The following is a 19,707-nucleotide window of genomic DNA, read 5'->3' as shown; positions in this document are numbered from 1 at the left end:
AAATCACAGAATTTCTAAGGGGTGTGATAACATAACACTGTTCACTTAGTCACCTGGCTTTCATTACATCCCATCACTTCATCACTAAAACATCACATTTCATAGAATCATAGAATCATAGAATCATAGAATCGTTAAGGTTGGAAAAGACCCTTAAGATTTCTTTATAAGATATTCCCTTTGACTCCATTAGACTTTTTCTCTTCTCACTGAGAAGACCAGCAGTGACAGAATTCTTCCAATCCACAAACCTGCACTCAATACGTGGCACAATCAGGAACCAGGAAAAAAAAAAAAAAAGAATATGATGCTCCTCCTGAGTCCTCTATATTGTTTGTACCATGCAAATAGTAGTGATGCTAAACAATATGTAAGTGCTATCTAAGTCCCGTGCTCAGGATTACACATTTGCCTCTTAGCTGTTGAAGATACTATAAGCAGCTAAAATAACATCCCTGCACAACTGACAACAGCAAACATTTTCAAACCCCGGAAATCTGATCACACATGATTTAAAAGAAGAACCTAACATTCAACATGTTGTGTTTTAAAAATGGCATGGCGTGTATGATTTTATTGACCCTACCATCTTGCAGTCTTCAATGTCTTTAAATTAAAATCAGGAACAGAATTCTCTATTTACCTAAGGAAACAAACAAACAAACAAACAAACCCCCTATATTTTCTGGTATTTCCCATCCTTGACTGTCATTTGAATTGTTTCTCTTCAGATATGACCCTGAGTAGCCAGTTCTGGGCTGGGAATGATGTAAACTATGCACTGCCTAGATGCAGTTGCCAGGGGGATTGTGATGCAGAGTTCTCTTACCCTGAAGGTGTATAATTGCAGGTACTCAGAATAGACATGAATGCCTATCTAGCTTTTGATGATGCTCCATGATCTGTTTATTATTTCATAGAAAAGGAGGAACAGAGCAAAATTGAAAATGAAAATGTACAATGGAGAAAGAGTGGATGATTTATCTAGCATCACATATGAGATATTGCACTCAAGTAGTGCAGCTCCTGTGAGGTCACTAGACATACTCAACTCAGACATTCTGAGAATCTGCACAGAGAAATCTGCATCACCGGCAAAATATCAAAGAGAGAGCAACAGCATAACATTTAGAAAGTTCTTGTGACAAAACGTAAGTGCCTGCTGCTTCTTTGTGTGAAGAACAGCATCCTGGCTTGCATCAGAAATAGTGTGGCCAGCAGGACTAGGGAAATGATCGTCCCCTTGTATTTGGCACTGGTGAGGCTGCTGCACCTTGAATACTGTGTTCAGTTTTGGGTCCCTCACTACAAGAAGGACACTGAGATGCTGAAGCGTGTCCAAAGAAGGGCAACAAGCTGGTGAAGGGTCTAGAGAACAAGTCATACAAGGAGAAGCTGAGGGAACTGGTGTTGTTTAGTCTGGAGAAGAGGAGGCTGTGGGGAGCCTTATCTCTCTACAACTACCTGAAAAGGTTGCAGCAAGGTGAGTGTTGGTCTCTTTTCCCAGGTAACAGGTGATAGGACAAGAAGAAATGACCTCAAGTTGCTCCAGGGCAGGTTTAGGTTGGATATTAGGAAAAACTTCTTCAGTGAAAGGGTAGTCAGGCACTGGAACAGGCTGCCCGGGGAAGTGGTTGAGACCCTGTCCCTGAAGATATTTAAAAGATGTGTAGATGTAGTGCTTAGGGACATGGTTTAGTGGTGGACTTGGCAGTGCTAGGTTAACGATTGGACTTCATGGTCCTAAAGGTCTTTTCTAACGTAAAGATTTGCTATGATTCGCTGATCATCTGGTATTACCTGTCTGGCTTCAGCACAGACAAACCACCAAGTACGAACAAAACTTCAGCGATCTCCAGGGGAAGGTTTTGCTGAATTGGCAATGATGTGAAGAGCAATGTAAATATGGTGTGAAGAGCAAGGTAAGTATGATTTATTTATGCAACACAGTGCTCTGGTGTTTGGGACTTATACCAGCACAGGTGTTTCTAACTCCAGCGCAGAAACTGCATAAACCTGTCAAGAGGTTTTGAGAAGCACTGTGTCAACAGGGTGATTTCACTTCATCGTAATTTGAGTTTCCATTTAAACTTTTCCTTTAATCGAAGCAAAACTAATCCAAACAATACATCACTAACTATTGTTTCCAGAAAATCCATGAAGTAGTGTGAATGAATGTAAGCACCAGCCCAGGTTCTTCCAAAACACATGACGAGAAAGACACCGAATATTACGCAGTTTCTCATTTGCATCAGCTGAAAAAAAGCCTGCATCTCTTTGAGCACAATCCCTATGTTACTCCCCTTAACAGATTTCTGGAGTGAAAGTACTAATCATTGTATTTAAACTATACATCATGTGTGATGCATGAACATTGCTACGTCCGTATACTTAGATGAATATATTCTGGAGGTGGAATTCACCATTATATACTGTAAGATAGCTAAGGGGTAAATTTCACATAAAATACTCTCAAAAGTCACTGGTCTTAAATGATAACATAATTCATAAAGAACAGAAACCGCCTCCAAGAGTAAGTTTACTAAATCAAAAGAGAGCAGCACTTTATTTGCATGGTAAAAATTGTAAAACCTACAAAATTGTCAAACCCTCCTATAGTCAACAAAAAACTTCCAGCAAGTTCCAGTAAACCACCCATGGTAGCTGCCATAGCTAGGAGTCAAGACTGAAAAATACTGCATATTCAATTACATTTTCTGAAAATGAGAGACAATATTTTGCATTTCACATTAAGGGTTAAGTCTGCATAATATGTTCCTTTAAATTGAAGCCATTTCCTACTAGAATTGTGCAGAAGAAAATAATAGTATTTGATTTAACAACTTCTGATAGGAAAATCTTGAAAACAGTTCAGTGGATTGTTCAAAGTTGGATACTTATTTGGAACCCATTGGAAGTGACTTTAAATAGTAGTAGAATTTGCCGTCAAAAGTAAATACCCTGGGAAGACAATTTCATATGCCTTTTTTTACACTTTTCTGATGTTGGCTCCACTGAAAAACTCTAAGAAAAATTAAATTCCATTGACAACAAAGAAATTAAACCAAAACAAATAAAAAATAAATAAAACAAGCATGCCAGTAAAAATTCCTGATAAGCTTTAAAAGAGTCAACATGGGATGAATTTTACATGGGGCTTAATGTCTTCTTTTATGATATATGAAAGTGTTAACACATCCCTCAGCATAATTCAGGTCTCTCATCAAGCCATTAAGATATATAAATATTATATCTATTTCATTGCTTCTCTAATGATATTTGAAGGTACTTGCTATCTCCCAAGAGTATGCTTTTAAAAAGAACAAATAAATAAGCCCAAGCTGTTTTTTTTTCATTTACACTTAAAAGCCTGAGCTCACTTAGTGATAAAGGCCTACAGATTTGCCCCAAGGGCTTTAGAAGCTTATTAAATGGAAACTGTTGTCCAGTGCACACACTGTGTACGCGAGAGAAGGATGTTGATAAGACTGTATTCGGTTTCATTGAAGACATTTATGAATGCAATTTCTCACACACATCTACATACTCACACTCAGCCTCTTCCCAAAGAGGCTCAATCGTCAACCTCAACTCAAAAAAACATATATGACAATAAACTTAATCTGTGCGAGTGCTCTTCATGGTAGTGCTCTTCATTAAAAGTCTCTAATATTAATAATTTTACTCACAAACTGACGACTGAGAACAAACACCTTATACGTTGAGAAAAATTTGTAAAGCCCAGTATTCCGAGAGGCAAATTTACATTGGCAATGAAAATCACCCGATAACTTACCTTCATTATGAAGCCAAACTCGCTAATGTTACCTAATACCTTAATTAAACCAGAAAGTAATATTTTTAGACCTGCTGTTCCAGTTTTAATGAGCTATATACAAGGTACCTCTCTCCTCTCGAGATCCTTGACTTTCGTGTGCCTTTATGCCTCTCCATGTTTCAGTTGCTTGCTTCTTGGAAGAAGTGGGACCACAGACATGATTTCATGCAGTTGGATCTCACCACCTTCGCTATGATTCTACCTGTCCTCTCCCATATCCTAACTTCATACTTCAGAGAATGGAGTTAGCAAATTTCATACCATTTAGGAATTCAGTTTTTGCTTGAGTACTTTTTAACCCTAGCTTCTTTTCAAAGCTAGGTTAACAATCTGCCCATACTAACCATCCAAATGCAGCCGTCCTCACAGGGCTTTGTTCCATTTGGTTGTTACTTCCCAATGTTATGTTGTTTACCTATTTAATGTATCATAGCCTTATTTGTTCTCATGTACATATCAGAAACTGTACTCTGCAGTGAACTTTCTAATTTGGGCAACTCTAATCATAAACACTTCAAGCTATATTAGCTTCAGGAAACTAAAGATGCATGGGGCAAAAATAAATATATAACTATATAACTATATAGTTATATGTGTATATATATGTATAAACAGCCAAACAGGGATTTGAGGGTGGGATGCAGAAAAAAAAAAAAGTTGATAACTGTAAGGAAACGAGAAGCTTAGTTGCAGATCAAAGGTGTATGCTGCATTGAACCACTCTCTTTCTCTTCTGTAATTCCTTATTAGTAGGGAATATTTTAAAATGAACAAATCAAAGTATTGGAGACCAAGGTGTAACCTATTTTCTGCAAAGGGTGGGAACTTTAATTTTTAGCTTTGAAAAATCCACCCCCACACCTCCCAATAAAATTTATTATATGCCCTTAATACCAATTCTTTTAATTCTTTGCAGATAGCATCGCCATGCCAAGTTGAACATTTGTAACCCTCCTGTAGACTAAGCAACACCTGTGGAATTGCACAGCAGCCCTCATCACGGACCTAGTCTGGCACTACTCCCCTTCAAACTCCAGCTGCAAACTCCTTGCAGCACTGGAAGGAAAAGTAAATTGAACACTCTTACAAAGATTAGGGAGAACCCTTTCCAATATGCAAGGCATGCATAATTAATACAGTTCTTATATCTTGCTCTCTGGACTACAAAGTCGCCCTAGCTTTATTACTGGAAGTCATTGTACATCCATTACAAAAGAGAAGGTATAACACGTTTATGTATTCAAATAAATGTACAGATTTAATTTACTGGATTTCAATCAGAGGTGAATGTGGCTCTTCACAGCACAATTCAGTTACAGCATAATTCAACTCTTTTTGGTTACAGACATTCTCTGATGGGTGAGCTACACTCTTTCTTCTATATTGCAACTAGATTGATTCATTGGCAAATATGTGCAATTTAATCGCTTCTATATGGCCTACAGCACAAAAGAGGGTTAATAATCTTAGAAGCTTGAATGCATTCTAAGTGCTGACTATTTATTCAGAAGTGAGATTTCCAGTCTCTTGGGTACTGCCTCACAATTCCTGTTTGTATCCTCAAATAATTATCATCCAAAATGTCCTTAAAACAAGCTCAATCTATTTCTTTATCTACTCTTTGTGACAGCCATTACATTGAGGAATGCAACATAATTGTGTTATTTCAGGCAATAAAATGGTCATCCCCCACAGAAAAATAATCAAGCAATTTAAAATGTGGTCATGGTTCCCTGAGCAGCCAGATTCTGATTTCAAAAGACCTAACTACATAACCCTGAGTAAATATTGCTTTTTAAGGAAAAATCATCTTGCAAAACAAATATCACATGGGGGGTGGGGGGTAAGGAGGGACGGTATACAGCGAGCATGTTTTTGCGAGCATCTTTTCTGCTCTCTGCGTATAACAGCATGAGAAATTAATAAAGGAAATTCTAGGAATTTTAGGAAACTTCAGAGTTTTGCTTCCCACCCCCACACACACTTCTCTATCTCCTTTTCACATATACATACAAGTTTGTTTGTTTGTTTGTTTGTTTTAAAATCTAAGACATCAAGCTGTGGACTTTTTTGTTAATTTACTATGTTACCGTGAGAAGTATGCGAAACAGTTAATAAACCCTACAGGCCCAGAAGGAAGTAAATACAGCATTCACACAGTGAAAGGGAAAAGAAGAAGGATTACTTTCTACCTGTGACACAATGTAATTTAACTGATCTTTGTCCCAGATTGCTCCATTATAAAATACATATCATGTTTCACTAATGGGAACCAAAGGCAGCCTGAACTTTGAGACGAATATAACAAGACCACTCCCCACACTGAGACCAAAGATAATAAAAAATTATTTTAAACACAAAAGCCAGAGACTTTTAAATATATGTATATACACTAAAATTATTAGTTTTCTAAATAGATGAAACCAAACAGAATTGAAACTGGAATTATTTATAAATCAATTTCCCTCCCCTTATTCACTGTGCACTTAACTCACTGCTAGCTGCAAACTCTGGGACACCTCTGAGTTCCTAGCAAATTTCTTTTTCCACCACAGAAGTGCAAAGCTCAATACTACATCCCTGCAGAGTCTCAGTAAGCTTGTTTCTCTTTCCATCCACGGTCTGCAAGAGCCTCCCCTCCCCAAATGTGCCCAGCTGCGTTCTGGGGAAAAGCTCTTCCCTTGGCTGCAATTCCTGCCCTAGGTGCTCACTGCACTCACACACTGGAAACAAACAACTCGGACACCTTTTATTGCAACTTCCCTCCTCTAACAGATGACAAGGAGGGGGATTGCGAATAAGTGTTTGTAAACTGCCTGAAAGACCCTAACGGAAAGATTTGGTGAAGCAGTAAATGATAGCAATTTCTCCTTACCCCTATCAGCATGAATATCCACTCTGTTTACACAGTTAATTCCTGGTTCTTTAATGTGTTGTTTCATTTCCATAAGGGCTTTCTGCCCTTTAGTAGAATCAATATTCCTGAAGATGGGGCAATTTACAGTCCATATTTAAGATAAGGTTGAAACAGATAAAAGTTGAATGTGCTTCTAAAAGGAAAAAACCCACAACAATCTGCGAAAGCTTACTTACTCAAGAGAAGCCTTTCTCTGGGAGGAAGATGGGAAGCCATTTCCTACAGTTTTCTCTAGGTGAATTTTATCCCCCCAACTCTGTGTCTCTTCTGATTGTTTCATGCATCGGTGCCTGTACCTTTCCTGCATCCCTTCACTTTCTTTCTAAAGGATGGAAAATCCTATTTGTTTTGCCTTTTCTCCTAAAGCTAAAGTTTGAGAAAGCTACAAGAGAAACAAGGGGTGTGTTGTATTATTTGGTCACATCTCAAACCATATGAATGTGCTGTCACTGGCCACAAACCTGGACAGTGCTGTCACAGATGCGCCACAGGCCCAAAATGTGATGTATCCATCAAGTAAGACCATAAAATCATGTATTTGTTTTACACAGAGATCATGACTTGTTGATCCTTCCATTTGAAATTCTCAAAGAGAAGTGCCAAATGCTTGAGAAACACAAATGAAAAAAAAGCCCAACCTCAGCAAAAAGAGCAACAGCAGTAATGACCAGCATTCATTCTTTTTGTGTTTGTGTTTCCCAACACATTCTGCAAATGGGGAAACTGCTTCAAAAAGTCACATAAAGAGTTTTTTACATGGTGATTACATAGACCAGTGGCAAAACCAGAATTACTACAGAGAGGGACATTCACTTTCTCCCACTTTGAGATACCTAGAGTACTCTGAATTGCCTGGTGGAGAGCCTTACCTTTTTCCCCTGTTTATAAATAAGGAAAGATAATTTCCTGTTGTATAGCAGATCCTCCATACTCACTGCATTGTATGCATGGGGTCAACTCCTACCTCAGGGATATGACGGCCCTGTCCACACCAGAACTTTTACCTTTGAGACCTTTGGTGAAAGCTTTTTGTGTCTTACTTTCCTCTGCCATGCATGCCAGTGGGCAGCTAGCCACCCAACAAGAAGTGCACTGCATCTCCACTGCATCTGCACTGCTTTCCAGAGCAGATCTGCTGAAAAGCATCAGAGCCACAAGACAGTGCATGTATATATCTATATATATCTACGTGTGTGTGTGTGTGTGTATACAAGAGAAAAGAATGGAATTTATATTTGTTTTTAATCTGTTGTGTCTTGATTCATCTATTTCTTCTAATAGTTTTTTTCATGGGCTCTTTACACAAACATTATCTGTATTCATATATGTCCTGGAAGCAAAATCACCAGCTTCTTTCTTCTCGCCTTTACTTGTGCCATTCCTTGGAAACACCCTGAGAAATGAAATGGAATAAAGAGAATTAATTTTATCAATTAGGATTGCAGAGAAACATGACTACAGGAAGTTTCTGTAAGGGATGGACAGAGAGCAGTTTGTATCTGAACAACAGACATATAGTGACAACTCATTTACTTTTGCATAACTTACTTACCCTCCAAAGACAGACTCTTAGCCATCAAACACTTTGCAGCTGCAGTAAGATAGAGCACTTGATGGAAACTTGAATGAAGATATAGAAAGCTAACCACAAGGAGGTGGTGGTATAGAAAGCTAAACTGAGGAGGAAGAGTTATTATATTTATTACCCCATGATGAATATACTGTGGTCTATTTGCAATGTGTCTGATAGAGTTTGTATCTTAGCTTAAATGTTCTTATAGAGAACTGCATTTGTCACGGAAGACTAGTCACAAGAGAGCAGATATGGAAACTGAACACTTCTCATACACTTCTGGTGCACCCTTAAAGTCAAAGCTGCAACACTGTCGCAGTGAAGCAATGTGAAGTACTTGGTTCTCAGCCCAACAATTCTCTTAGAACTTAACATTTAAAAGAACAAAATAATTTCCCCTACTGAACCATTATAGCAGCACATGTTATATCACAACTTTAAAATTAAACCAGAGCAACAGACCACTACCAGTGGATTAGATGCCATGAATTCGCACAACTGTAAAATTTTGGCATCATTCCTAGTAATGTGCTTCCATAACCATGCTATCAGTAATTCACAGTCCTCCAAAAAAGACCCATAATTAACTGTGGTCAGCAGAAGGATAATCCATTTAAAAACAGGCTGATCTAATCCTTCAGTGATGCTGACTGAATGCCAGTCTTGAGGCACCTCCATCAGTCATGCATGAAATACAACTGCAGAAATCTAAACCACCAATAGGTTTCAGAAATTTTAAATAACAGCTTACTAAAAAAATCAGCTTCCTTTTTACTAAGGTTGTCAAACAAACTTTAGAGGAGATAACATCTTCCCATGTTAAGATATACACAAGAGATTAATTACCTCACACCAGTCAGACTGTTCTACTGATTTTCTGCAGCCAAACCCCAATTGCCACAGAAGCCTGAAAAGTTTGAGTTTACAGTGTTTTCGTGTTAAGCCTTGAAACAAGTGCTGGACAGTCATACTCTTCCACACTTCCATTTAATAGGAACACTTCATGTTTGTGTGGAGGAAAGATGCCTAATGACTTTACGGACTGACTCTCAATTAGACACAAAGAGTGATACAACCAAATAATGCTATGAAGGTAGTGAATGAGAGCAGATACTGCCATGAAGCTAGGCAGGATGCATAGTGGTGCAATGCAGATTTAAATCTTACAACTGTGTATCATGAAGAAAATATATAATTAAAAAAGTCTCAGCTTTTGAGAAACTATGTTGAGTGAAAACTGAAGATACAGAAAAAAGCTGAAATTGTAAATAGAGACAAGAAAAAAAGGTTTTTGATCTGAAACATAATAAAATCCATAGAAAATTTATTTGATCAGTGGAGGGAAAAAGCATATCCAAAACCTAAAAAATCATGAAAAAATTGTAAGGAGGACTTGAGCTTCCTACCCTTTTGTGACAGTAAATTAGAATGAAATTAAGAAAACAGTAAGGACATACAAATCTTGCACCTTCACAAGCTTCATCATAGAGTCAAGTTTCCTATCTTACCATTTCATTTCCTTAACTTATATTTGTTTCTAAAGGCAAGAAAAAGCAACTTAAAACAAAATGCGAAAGCATACAACCAAATTATCAGGTGTTTCGCAAGGTATCTTTCTTTTTTCCCAAAATTCTAATACCAGTTGTATTAGCCAGCCAAAAATGTTATACTCACTTGAGGGGAGAAAGGGGGAGAACATGTACAAATAAACCTCTTCTTAGTTCCTAATTAAAAATACTGTTTTACTGAAAATAATCCCAGAGGACAGAAATGGAAAGTTCTACTAAATTAAAGATTTGACTACTACCATCCTTGTCCATTTTAATGCTTCTTCCAGATTCATTTTAAGGGACCAATTCTAAAATCAGCAGAGGTTAATGTTTAAATGATATTTACATGCAGAAATTGTCATTTGGGTGCTCCCAGAATGCAAATTTCTACTTTTTCTCCTGGGAAATTATTTCCTACTCAAAGTATGAATAGTTTTTTTCAGAATTCTGACTTAAATCTCTTGCTACAGTAATCTCTTAGTGTCTTAGCACAATATCATAACATCCTAAATAGTCCTCTGAGACTGGTTTGACCCATACAAGTCTAAAGACTGTTGCTTTTATAACTTTTAAAATAATCCCTCAGACAGTTTCCAATGTGATTTATTTAGAACACATTCATCAGTGTGTTCAACTATTACCCAGCTATACTTGGAAACAAAATGCATGAAATGAGAAGAAAAGGAGGGGAAGAAAGGAGAGAATAGCTTCTCGCTCCTTTTCAACTTCCTTGTTCTTTGTGATTTTTTTTTTTTCTCTCCCTGTAATGCTTAGTTATCTTCTCAGGACTCTTCTCTCCCCTTTATCACTGCATTTTATTTTATTCTTCCTTGCCTGATTCAGCCCTTTATTATTTCATTGTTGTATTAGGTGAGCCAAAGCTTCCCTTTCAGTACAGAATTGATTGCTTCCCCACAGAAGTATCAGAAATCAGCAGGGAGTTGAAAAGATAAACAGCAGAGCCAATGTTTCTCCAGGTAGAAACAAGAGGTGACAATATTTCCAACAATAATTACTCATATCCATCCTGATGGAAACACATAGACAATAGAATTTATAAGAAAAAAATTAGCAGAACAAAGTAATCTCTGTCATGGAAGTCTTAGCAAAAGCCATGGAACTTGTCAGTGCCTCTGCTTTATTCAGTCTGATAAGGCCTTGATGACTTTGCTGAGTCAAATAGAGAAACTGTTCTTAACCAAATTAAAAAAAAATAGCAGAAAACACTGTTTGTTTAGGCATTTGCTTTCTAGGAATCTGAGAATATTGTTATTTATTGTCTTTTTTTTTTTAAGTGTAGTTATATACAATTTGGAATCCTTTTAGAGTCTGAATATCCAAAGACATTGATAATTTTTCTTCAACTCTCTAGAATTTGATCAAATACTTCATCACAAAGAAAGGTATGTTCCAACAGGAAAAAAAAAAAAAAGACTATTTCAACCTGAAAGACAGTTAATTAACACATGGCAGGTGATCATCAACCCTAATATTACATACAATATTTAAAAACGTATAAATGGTTTATGAAACTGCCTTGCAGTATCAAATAGGAACTAGCTGTTTAGGAGGTAATGGACTTAAACACCCAGTACCCAGATCTGTAGAGGCTCTACTTAGTAACACAACATTGACCTGTCTTCTGCCTCATTGACCACTGGAATTCAGTCCCAAGACAGGCCGGAGAGATGGGTGCCTCAGGAAGATGGTTTCAGAAAATGATAGTTGAATAGCTAGACAGAAATGGCAAGCCAAGGAGGACAGGGAAAAGGAAGACCTGCTTGATATCATGTGGGTACTGTCAAAAACTCAGATTTCCACATCCTCGCTCAGACAACTGTCCTTTTGAGGAATTAAATGAGCAAATTAAATCAAATTGAATTACACGTTACAGAACTAAATTAGTCATATGGGTTGGATTAATTCTGTGGTCCACTAACTCTGGTTCTGTTTTACTAGATTCTCTCTCAGGTCATTTATTCCATGTTTCTCTTTTTTATACATTTCTTTTTTTATTCCTTTAATCTCACTTGTAGAATCACTTTCTAAATAACACACATATACAGACACATGTGTGCATGCATACCTTTCCAAGATGCAGTTTCTCTTTTTTTCTTTTTTTTTTTTTTTTTTTTGTAATTTAGTTGTGTTTAACTGAGCTACTGTGAAAGGAACAGAAGTACTTTTCAAGTCAACAGAAATCAAAATTTTTTACTGAAATGAAATACAATTGAACTTTATATTTTAAATTTGATGAAAATATAATCCATGCAAAACCATCTTCTCCAGACTAGGATATGAATCATATATTGCTATTGTAGTAGAGGATCAAACAAATTAAGGAATCTTTCACGGCACAAGCCATTTCAAGTAGATTGAAAAAAGCCTCAGAGAGTATTAAACATGAACCCTCAATGGGTGGAGTTTGGATAACTTAGCAGAGAATTCCCTTGCATGCTCTGTCTGGGAAAATTCCAGAGCTGAAAGCCCAGATTACATCACACATGTACCGCAAAATTTAAGAATAAAACAGAAAACTATGAATAGGGCAGCCAGAATCCTTGCACAAGCCAAATGATACATAGAAAAGTAACTCTAATTTTTGAGTTTGCAAATTGTGGTGTTAGAAAAGATGTAAAGATTAGCTGGGATATATGACTCCCACTTTTTACTTTAATCATTACATCTTACTGTTACTTTCAATTCCAATAATGTTCTAATTTCTTCTATTTTTTTAATAATTTTTCCTATTTTCACATAACATTTGGTTTTCAAAATTCTCAAAAATGACAGACTTTATTTTCCTCTTTCTTTTTTTACAAAAGATAGACATAAAATCAGCTGATGATGTATCATTTCAGTGTCTCCTCCTCATTCCAAAATTCCATACTTCACTGGAGTTACAGTATAGGAAAGATTTCTCTCTTATGAAAGTCAGTCAGGGTTCTCTGATTCACCCCTTTAGACAGCACTCCTATTAACAGACAGTCTAAGTGTAAGTTATAAATGTATGAAAGCAAGGACTAAAACCAAGACAAATTAAACACAATATTTTGTTTAACAGCTCTCGCCTAAGAAAATCATGACTTATTGAAGTAAATAGCATGTAACTGTTGAAGTACAGATCTCATTTGTCTTAACAGAGTTCTTAATACTGAAAAAACTTTCCCAGACTCCTTCAAACAAGCATGAGCATTTTTTCAAAATATGACTTTGCCATTTGTGTGAAACTTACACTGTAGATCTGTAGATCTTTTTTTATTCAAGTTTCCAATTGCTTAGTGTGCACTAAGCCTTAAAACCTATTTGTGATTAAATGTGATAAACAAACAAACAAAAAAATTCCCTCATTTCTAGTCATACACTGCATGTCTGAAGCTGAGCTGTTACAGCATAATTACTTCTGCATCTATGCTTTTAAGTGGGGAGCAGCCAATGAAGTTGTTCCCAACTCAAAGCTCTTCTGCCCTGCGGTGGTCTTCCAGCCACAAACTACACACAACCACAATATTTCCATGGGGCACCACTACAGAGTGAGGCTGCAGGGCCAACAGAAATTGCAGATTTACTGAGTAGGTTTCCCAGAATCTCCCCAAGCTCATCCCCTGCTCATGAACCCTTGCTATTTCAGTAGTGATGGCTCTGGGTGTTAGTCTACTACAATACTAATACATAATACCACCTCCATAATAAAATGTCCACCACTACCTTCAGACTACCTGTAGATTGAATTTTAGATCCAAGTTTGAAATGAGATTTTTTTTTTTTTGGCAACACCTGCACAAATGAGAAAAAGATGCACTAAATATTTCTGCTAAGAAAAACAGAAACCCAGACACCGAAGTCTAACTCTTCTTATTATATCTTGAAGAGAAGGATAAATTATTTCTTCATTTACTTTTGATATGAAATTGCAAGGTAGCTGCTAACATTTCCTAGACCTTCACCACCTGGACTTAGAAAAAAAGTGAAAACTTCAAAAATGCTGTACTTAGCTCATGTAAAAAATGGAATATAAACTTTAGAGAAGGGCAAATAAGTTGAAAAGACTTTCCATTCTCCTCACTGAAAAGACTACAGTAATGGTCATATCTGACATATAGAAGCTTAAAACCGCTGTTATGAAATATTTTCCCAAGACTATGAAGCTAGTACAACTAAGTACAATGTTAATTTAGTTATCTTTTCTCTAATGCTGTGATCAACCTATAATGTTATCAGTGTGGACAGGGAAGCTTAAAATCATTACAGGTAATATTTAATGCATTAGAATATTTTAGCAAAAAATACAAATACTGTAATAATTTTCATACATTTAGCCCTTGTCAAAGTAAAATAAAATGTCCATTTTGTATGGTGAATTGAATGGAAGTCACTTGCTTTGCTTTTCACATGTTATTTCTACATATGGCAAGATTTGCAAAACTTGATGACAATTCCAGAAAGAAAATGGTTTGCACTTCGTATTTGTACAGAACAGCAGGCAAACATCTTCAAACTCTACCAAATGAATTGAAGAATTATTCATCTTTCTCATGAGCCGACTAGAAAGTGATAGCTCATAATCAAGATCACAATTTTTTTGCACAATTTTTTTACGTCACACACCATCTACAATATGGTCACCTGCAAGAGAAATTTCATTAGAGCTTTCTCTCAGTTGTGCTCTGCCATATAGGAGACCTGGGCTTCATACTTAACATTATAGTCTCTGGAGTAGTAACAGGCTGCATTGGCCTGTGATTTGGGCACCAAAACAAGAGAGCACAGCACTCCTCTCACTTTATTGCAGAGCTCAGTTCATAATTTAAACTGTGATGTCCTTTAACTCTGGTTTTAATTAATCTGCAAAAGTACTGGGTGTTCTATAGAAGTAAAAAGGAGTAAGAAATAATCTCTGTGGTTCCAAGAAGGATAAGGAAGATGCTGGAAAAATCATAACTAATGTGGTTTCAACGTAACTCATATATACTCACTCAACCAAACACACCAAAATGCTTTTTCTTTATGCTTATTATGAGCAAGCAGGAATATCTGATTTTTTTGATTAGCCAGTAAAACTGGTTTAACACTCAGTAAGAATGTATATATTGTTTAAAACAGGCACTGATATTATTTGGTATTACTCCAAAGAGGAATAAAGATTGTCACTGACCCAGAGTGCCACTTGGCAATAGGTATAACTTTTTTTCTTAAAGGCCTTCTATGCATAACCTTTAGGAGTTAGTAAAAACTACCTGTTTATAAAACCATGGTGACCACAAGTGCTTTCACAAATACTGGTTAGAGAGTAGCCATAATTTTTTAACATAAACCTGTTGATTACAGATGGCCTAGATTTAGGTTTCCTGAAAAGAATTTTTTCAGTTTTCAGATACGCATTGGTCATGGACACAATGGTACTAGCCAGATGGGCAAAGTACAAATAGCAATGTGTAATTGCAATGTTTCTGTACAGATTCTATCACAACACTTAAAAGAAATCACCAATGAAATGCCCTAATGCACTTTGAAGAAATAGGCAAAGCTAGGAATCACAACTGCAACATTTTACATTCAGGTCCATCTTTGTCCTCTGTTAAAATTCCCTTAGAGTAGATATTATTTTTCATGTAGTACATCAAAGGATAATGTCTTGCCAAATGTTTCTTTGAGATTATTATAGAACTTTGAGTTTCATTCTGTATTATACTTATCAGACTCCTTGCACGGTGTGATTCATCATCACCTACCTCCACTGTGTCCTCTTTACATCAGGCCTTCTTACTACAATATTCACTTGCAATACTGAGAACTGTGCATCCAACAAGAGAGATTCACTCCCTCAACCTGGCAGAAATTCCTTCTTAAATTTACAGAATAGAATTATACTGTTCAGTAGGGCCTTCATCCTGCATGCTGTTGCATACTAGAAAGTTCCAAAGAGATTTTGATAACAACTAAGAACATTATTTACCTGGCACAGGACCCTAAAAACTCACAATAAGGGTGGTAAAGGAAGAAAATAGGTGAAAAGACATTCAGAGATGATATATATTTTTCCCAATCTAAATCATCTTAAAATACTTCTATTCAGTTGCCAATGCATAAAGAAGTTTAAATTGGCAGAACTTCTACTTGGAAGAACACAGTGTCCTGAAGCTGGTTTTCTTATGCAAACCCTTCCTTTTAGCTTTCAGCGTGCAAGGTATACACCATTCCTATACCAATAAGCTAAATCCAGAGAATGTATATAAAGGAAAATGGTGTATATTTCTTATTGGTAAATGAGTCTGAGTTTAAATTAATGTAAACTGGTTACTCTACAGGGAGTCTCATTGTCATGCAAGTTACAGTAACCTATACTCTCCTCTGATTTGGCTGACTTTGTTCTTTCTACTTTTTTACACCAAAATTCTTGGACTACTTCCTGCGAGTTACTCTGTTAACAGTATTTTGATTTCCTTTTGCACATAGGGATACAGCTCTGATTATACATATTATAGATAGCTAAGCATATTTCATAGTTATGTCTAGGAGTACCAGAACAACTGAACTGGAAACCACTAGCTTTGATATAAAGATTAATTTTGTCATTGACAGTTATAAATAACAAAAAACAGAACAAACTTTTCAGCTTTGTCTAATAAATTCAGTGATAGCTGAAACTCCTTGCAAAACTTTTCCTGACATTGTGAAATACATCTTGCAATATAATAGTGACAATTGAAACCATCATTAGAAGGTATGGTCTTGATCTTGCATTAAAAGTCAAACACCCTTGTTTGCCAGTATGCTGCTTACATAAACTAAAATGAAAACTGTTGTTCTTCAGTAATGATCCAAAACAATTTAATTATTCTCTTTAAAGTGATTCTGTTTCGGACCATCACAGTAAAATATTGCAAAAATTTAAGACTTTTAACAAATAGTTGATGTTTAAAACCACACTAAAAATGAGCTATATCCAAATACAGAAAAAAAACCCAATATTTTATTTATAATCTTAGTTTAGCATTTGAACTACAAATTCTGGTTCTAGAATTGTTTAAAAGATCATGGGTTTTATAGGTTTTCACAAGTAAATTAATTTCTTGTTTTTTTGTTTTTTTTTACTTTTTCTTCCATTTTTTCACAGAATGGTGCTTTCGGTAAATACAGAGCAAATCATTACATGGAAAAAAAAAAGTTTTGCTTGTTTGTTTTTCTCACTTGTAAAGTTGATGTTATTATTTCATTCTCTATTGAATAATTTCAAAAATGGCATGAGAAAACAAAAGAAAAAAAGAGAAAAAGTGACAAAATAGACCGAATCTCACCACTAGAATTCACCATAAAAATTCCCAAAGTGTAACAGAATTCTTACAAAATTTCCTAGACCAGTTCTTTTAGGGAATCAAGATCTCCTATGAAAAATATGGCAAATGGGAATTAGGGTAGGTTGGGGAGGAAAAAGGGAATGAGGAGGGTAAATAAGTGCAGCAAAAACAGGTTCTGAGGAATACACATAATTTTGTCTGCTTTAGATCACAATAGAATTTTTAATAAATAAATTTCTTTTTCTTTGTAAAGACACTTTTTTGAAACAGTAGATTTAGCCCAGTCATTTGTGTCATTTGTTTTATAAACCATCTTTTGTTGTCCCCACCCCCACCCCATAATGTCATAAATGTTTTAGATTTGAGTCTCTTGTACATTGTCTTTTGAGTTCATTCGGATCAATAACGGTTCATGCACTGAACTGTGTATTGAATTTATTGTGTTAACTGTTGTTGTGTGATTGAAAGGAGACTTATAAGAGTTAAAGTGATTTAGGTGCTCATGCTCTATTGCTGGCATGGGCAAGTGACTCTCTATGGGTGTGTCACCTGTAAGCTCATCATCCACATTAATGATCTCTACAGTCCGTGTTGGAGCATGATGGTTCTGCCGGTGATGCTGTTTCCTCATTTTGTAGAAAATTACCAGCATCACAGCAGCCATGAGAGTGATAGCCACAAAACAACCAATTATGATTTTGGTAGTCTTCATAACCTCATCTATTCCCGGGATCCCGTTGTTTGTGTCCGTCACAGGAATGGTGAACATTTTTTCTGTTGATCTTGTGCTCTGTGGAGTGAGTGAGGTTGTCATGTTAGTGGTCTCCCAGTTGGTAACTGGTGTGGGCCCAACCTGCTCTGTGGTCTGTGCCTCATCCTGAGAAGGTTCCACAGTCTCTACTGTGACAGTTGAAAAGTACGTGTAGCCAGGGTTATCCAGGGCAGTCACATTCAGTGTGGCAGAAGCTGTGGTATTCCCAACAGAGTTACTCACCATGCATGTATACAAACCCGTGTCTTGCACAGTTACCTTTGTAAAATTTAATGTGCCATCACTGAGCACAGCAATCCGAACTCTGTATGCCCCATGCGTCATAACAGATCCATTTGGAGTAATCCAGGATACAGAGGTCAGGGAGGTTGATGCCCGGCATTTCATCTCTGCAGCCATGCCTTCTGTGACGTTGAGGTCTGCTGGTGGCTCCACTATGACTGGAGCGTAACATGTGAAGTAATTCAGGTCCAGCTCACCAATGTACCTTCCTTTTAAACTGGGAGGTGTGTGGCAACGGGCACAGCATGCAGTATTGGAGGGTGCCTTGTCTTTAATCCACCAGCTGAGCCAAAGGATATCACAGTTGCAGTTCCAAGGATTGTGATGCAAGTGGATCCTTTCTAGGCGGAGTGGTGTGAACAGGTCATGAGGCAGTAGTGTCAGATTGTTGTGTGCCAGATTGATCTCTACAAGTGACTGAAGGTTATCAAAAGCATTCCTTTCTATCACTTGAATCTGGGACTGTATCATCCACAATTTCTGTAGATGCATTAACCCTTGGAAAGAACCTGGCCGGATGGCAGTTAGGTGATTCCCAGAAAGATCTAACTCATCCAGTTTTACAAGTGGGGTGAGGTTAGGAATCTCTCGAAGATTGCACATGGCAAGGTTCAAATACCTCAAGTTGGACAGACCTTCAAAGGCACCTTCTGAGATGTATGAAAGCCTTTTCAATTCCCCCAAATCCAACCTCCGAAGAGAAGGAATTCTGTTAAAAGCATAAGAAGGGATGCTCTCAATGGGGTTGTTTCTCAACCACAGTTCCTTCAGTTTTGACAGGTATACAAAAGCCCCATTTGGGATAGTGGTCAAACGATTGTCAAAGAGTTCCAAAGTGTTGAGATTGGCCAGACCATTGAAAGCCCCTATTTCAATTGTTCTGATGTGATTCCTGCTGAGCTGCAGGATTTCTAGGTGCCTCAGATGCTTGAAGCTATTAACTTTAATGATTTGGATCTGATTCTCATGGAGATTGAGTAACCGGGTGTTGGTGGAGATGCCGTCTGGCACGTCTCTCAGATTTTTCCGTACACAAATGACTTTACTGAACTGGTTGCTGCAGGAGCAGACAGAAGGGCAAGTTTGAGCCCTCACTAGACCGGCCACCACAAGAAGCTGAAGAGCCAACAGCACCACAAGCAGGGGGTCAAATAGGGCCCTGTTAAACCTAGGACCTATCATTATCTGCTGTGGATGTAAGGTCATCTTGTTCAACATTCATAATTTATTTGGTGTTGGTCCTTCTGGAGTTTGAATAGCCTGAAAGAAAGAAAGAAGGGAGAAGGAAAACATTAAATTAATCTCAAATATTTAACTGGGCTCTCTAAACAAAGACTTCTCAAGTCCTTTCAGTCAACTCTACCAATTTCATGAAACTCTGTAGTGAGAATAGCTATAGAAATCCTAATATATTGTTTCCTGTACAGCTATGCATGTGAGCTGTAATTGGCAATGAGATAAGAAAAAGACAGACACC

General features: G+C 37.0%; 1 protein-coding gene across 1 annotated transcript; it reads right to left on the bottom strand.

Annotated features, from left to right (window-relative positions):
• Positions 1-17,531: 17,531 nt before the first annotated feature.
• On the bottom strand, positions 17,532-19,448 carry LRRC4C (leucine rich repeat containing 4C; the record flags this gene model as incomplete). Its single annotated transcript, XM_082318623.1, has 1 exon — positions 17,532-19,448. The coding sequence occupies one exon, from the start codon at positions 19,446-19,448 to the stop codon at positions 17,532-17,534; it is 1,917 nt and encodes a 638-aa protein (XP_082174749.1).
• Positions 19,449-19,707: the final 259 nt, after the last annotated feature.

The sequence above is a fragment of the Platalea leucorodia genome (genome assembly GCF_965183815.1).
Source record: "Platalea leucorodia genome assembly, chromosome: 7".
NCBI lineage: Eukaryota > Metazoa > Chordata > Aves > Pelecaniformes > Threskiornithidae > Platalea > Platalea leucorodia.
Note: the sequence above shows the minus strand (reverse complement) of the source record. Positions and strands in the feature narration are given on the sequence as shown.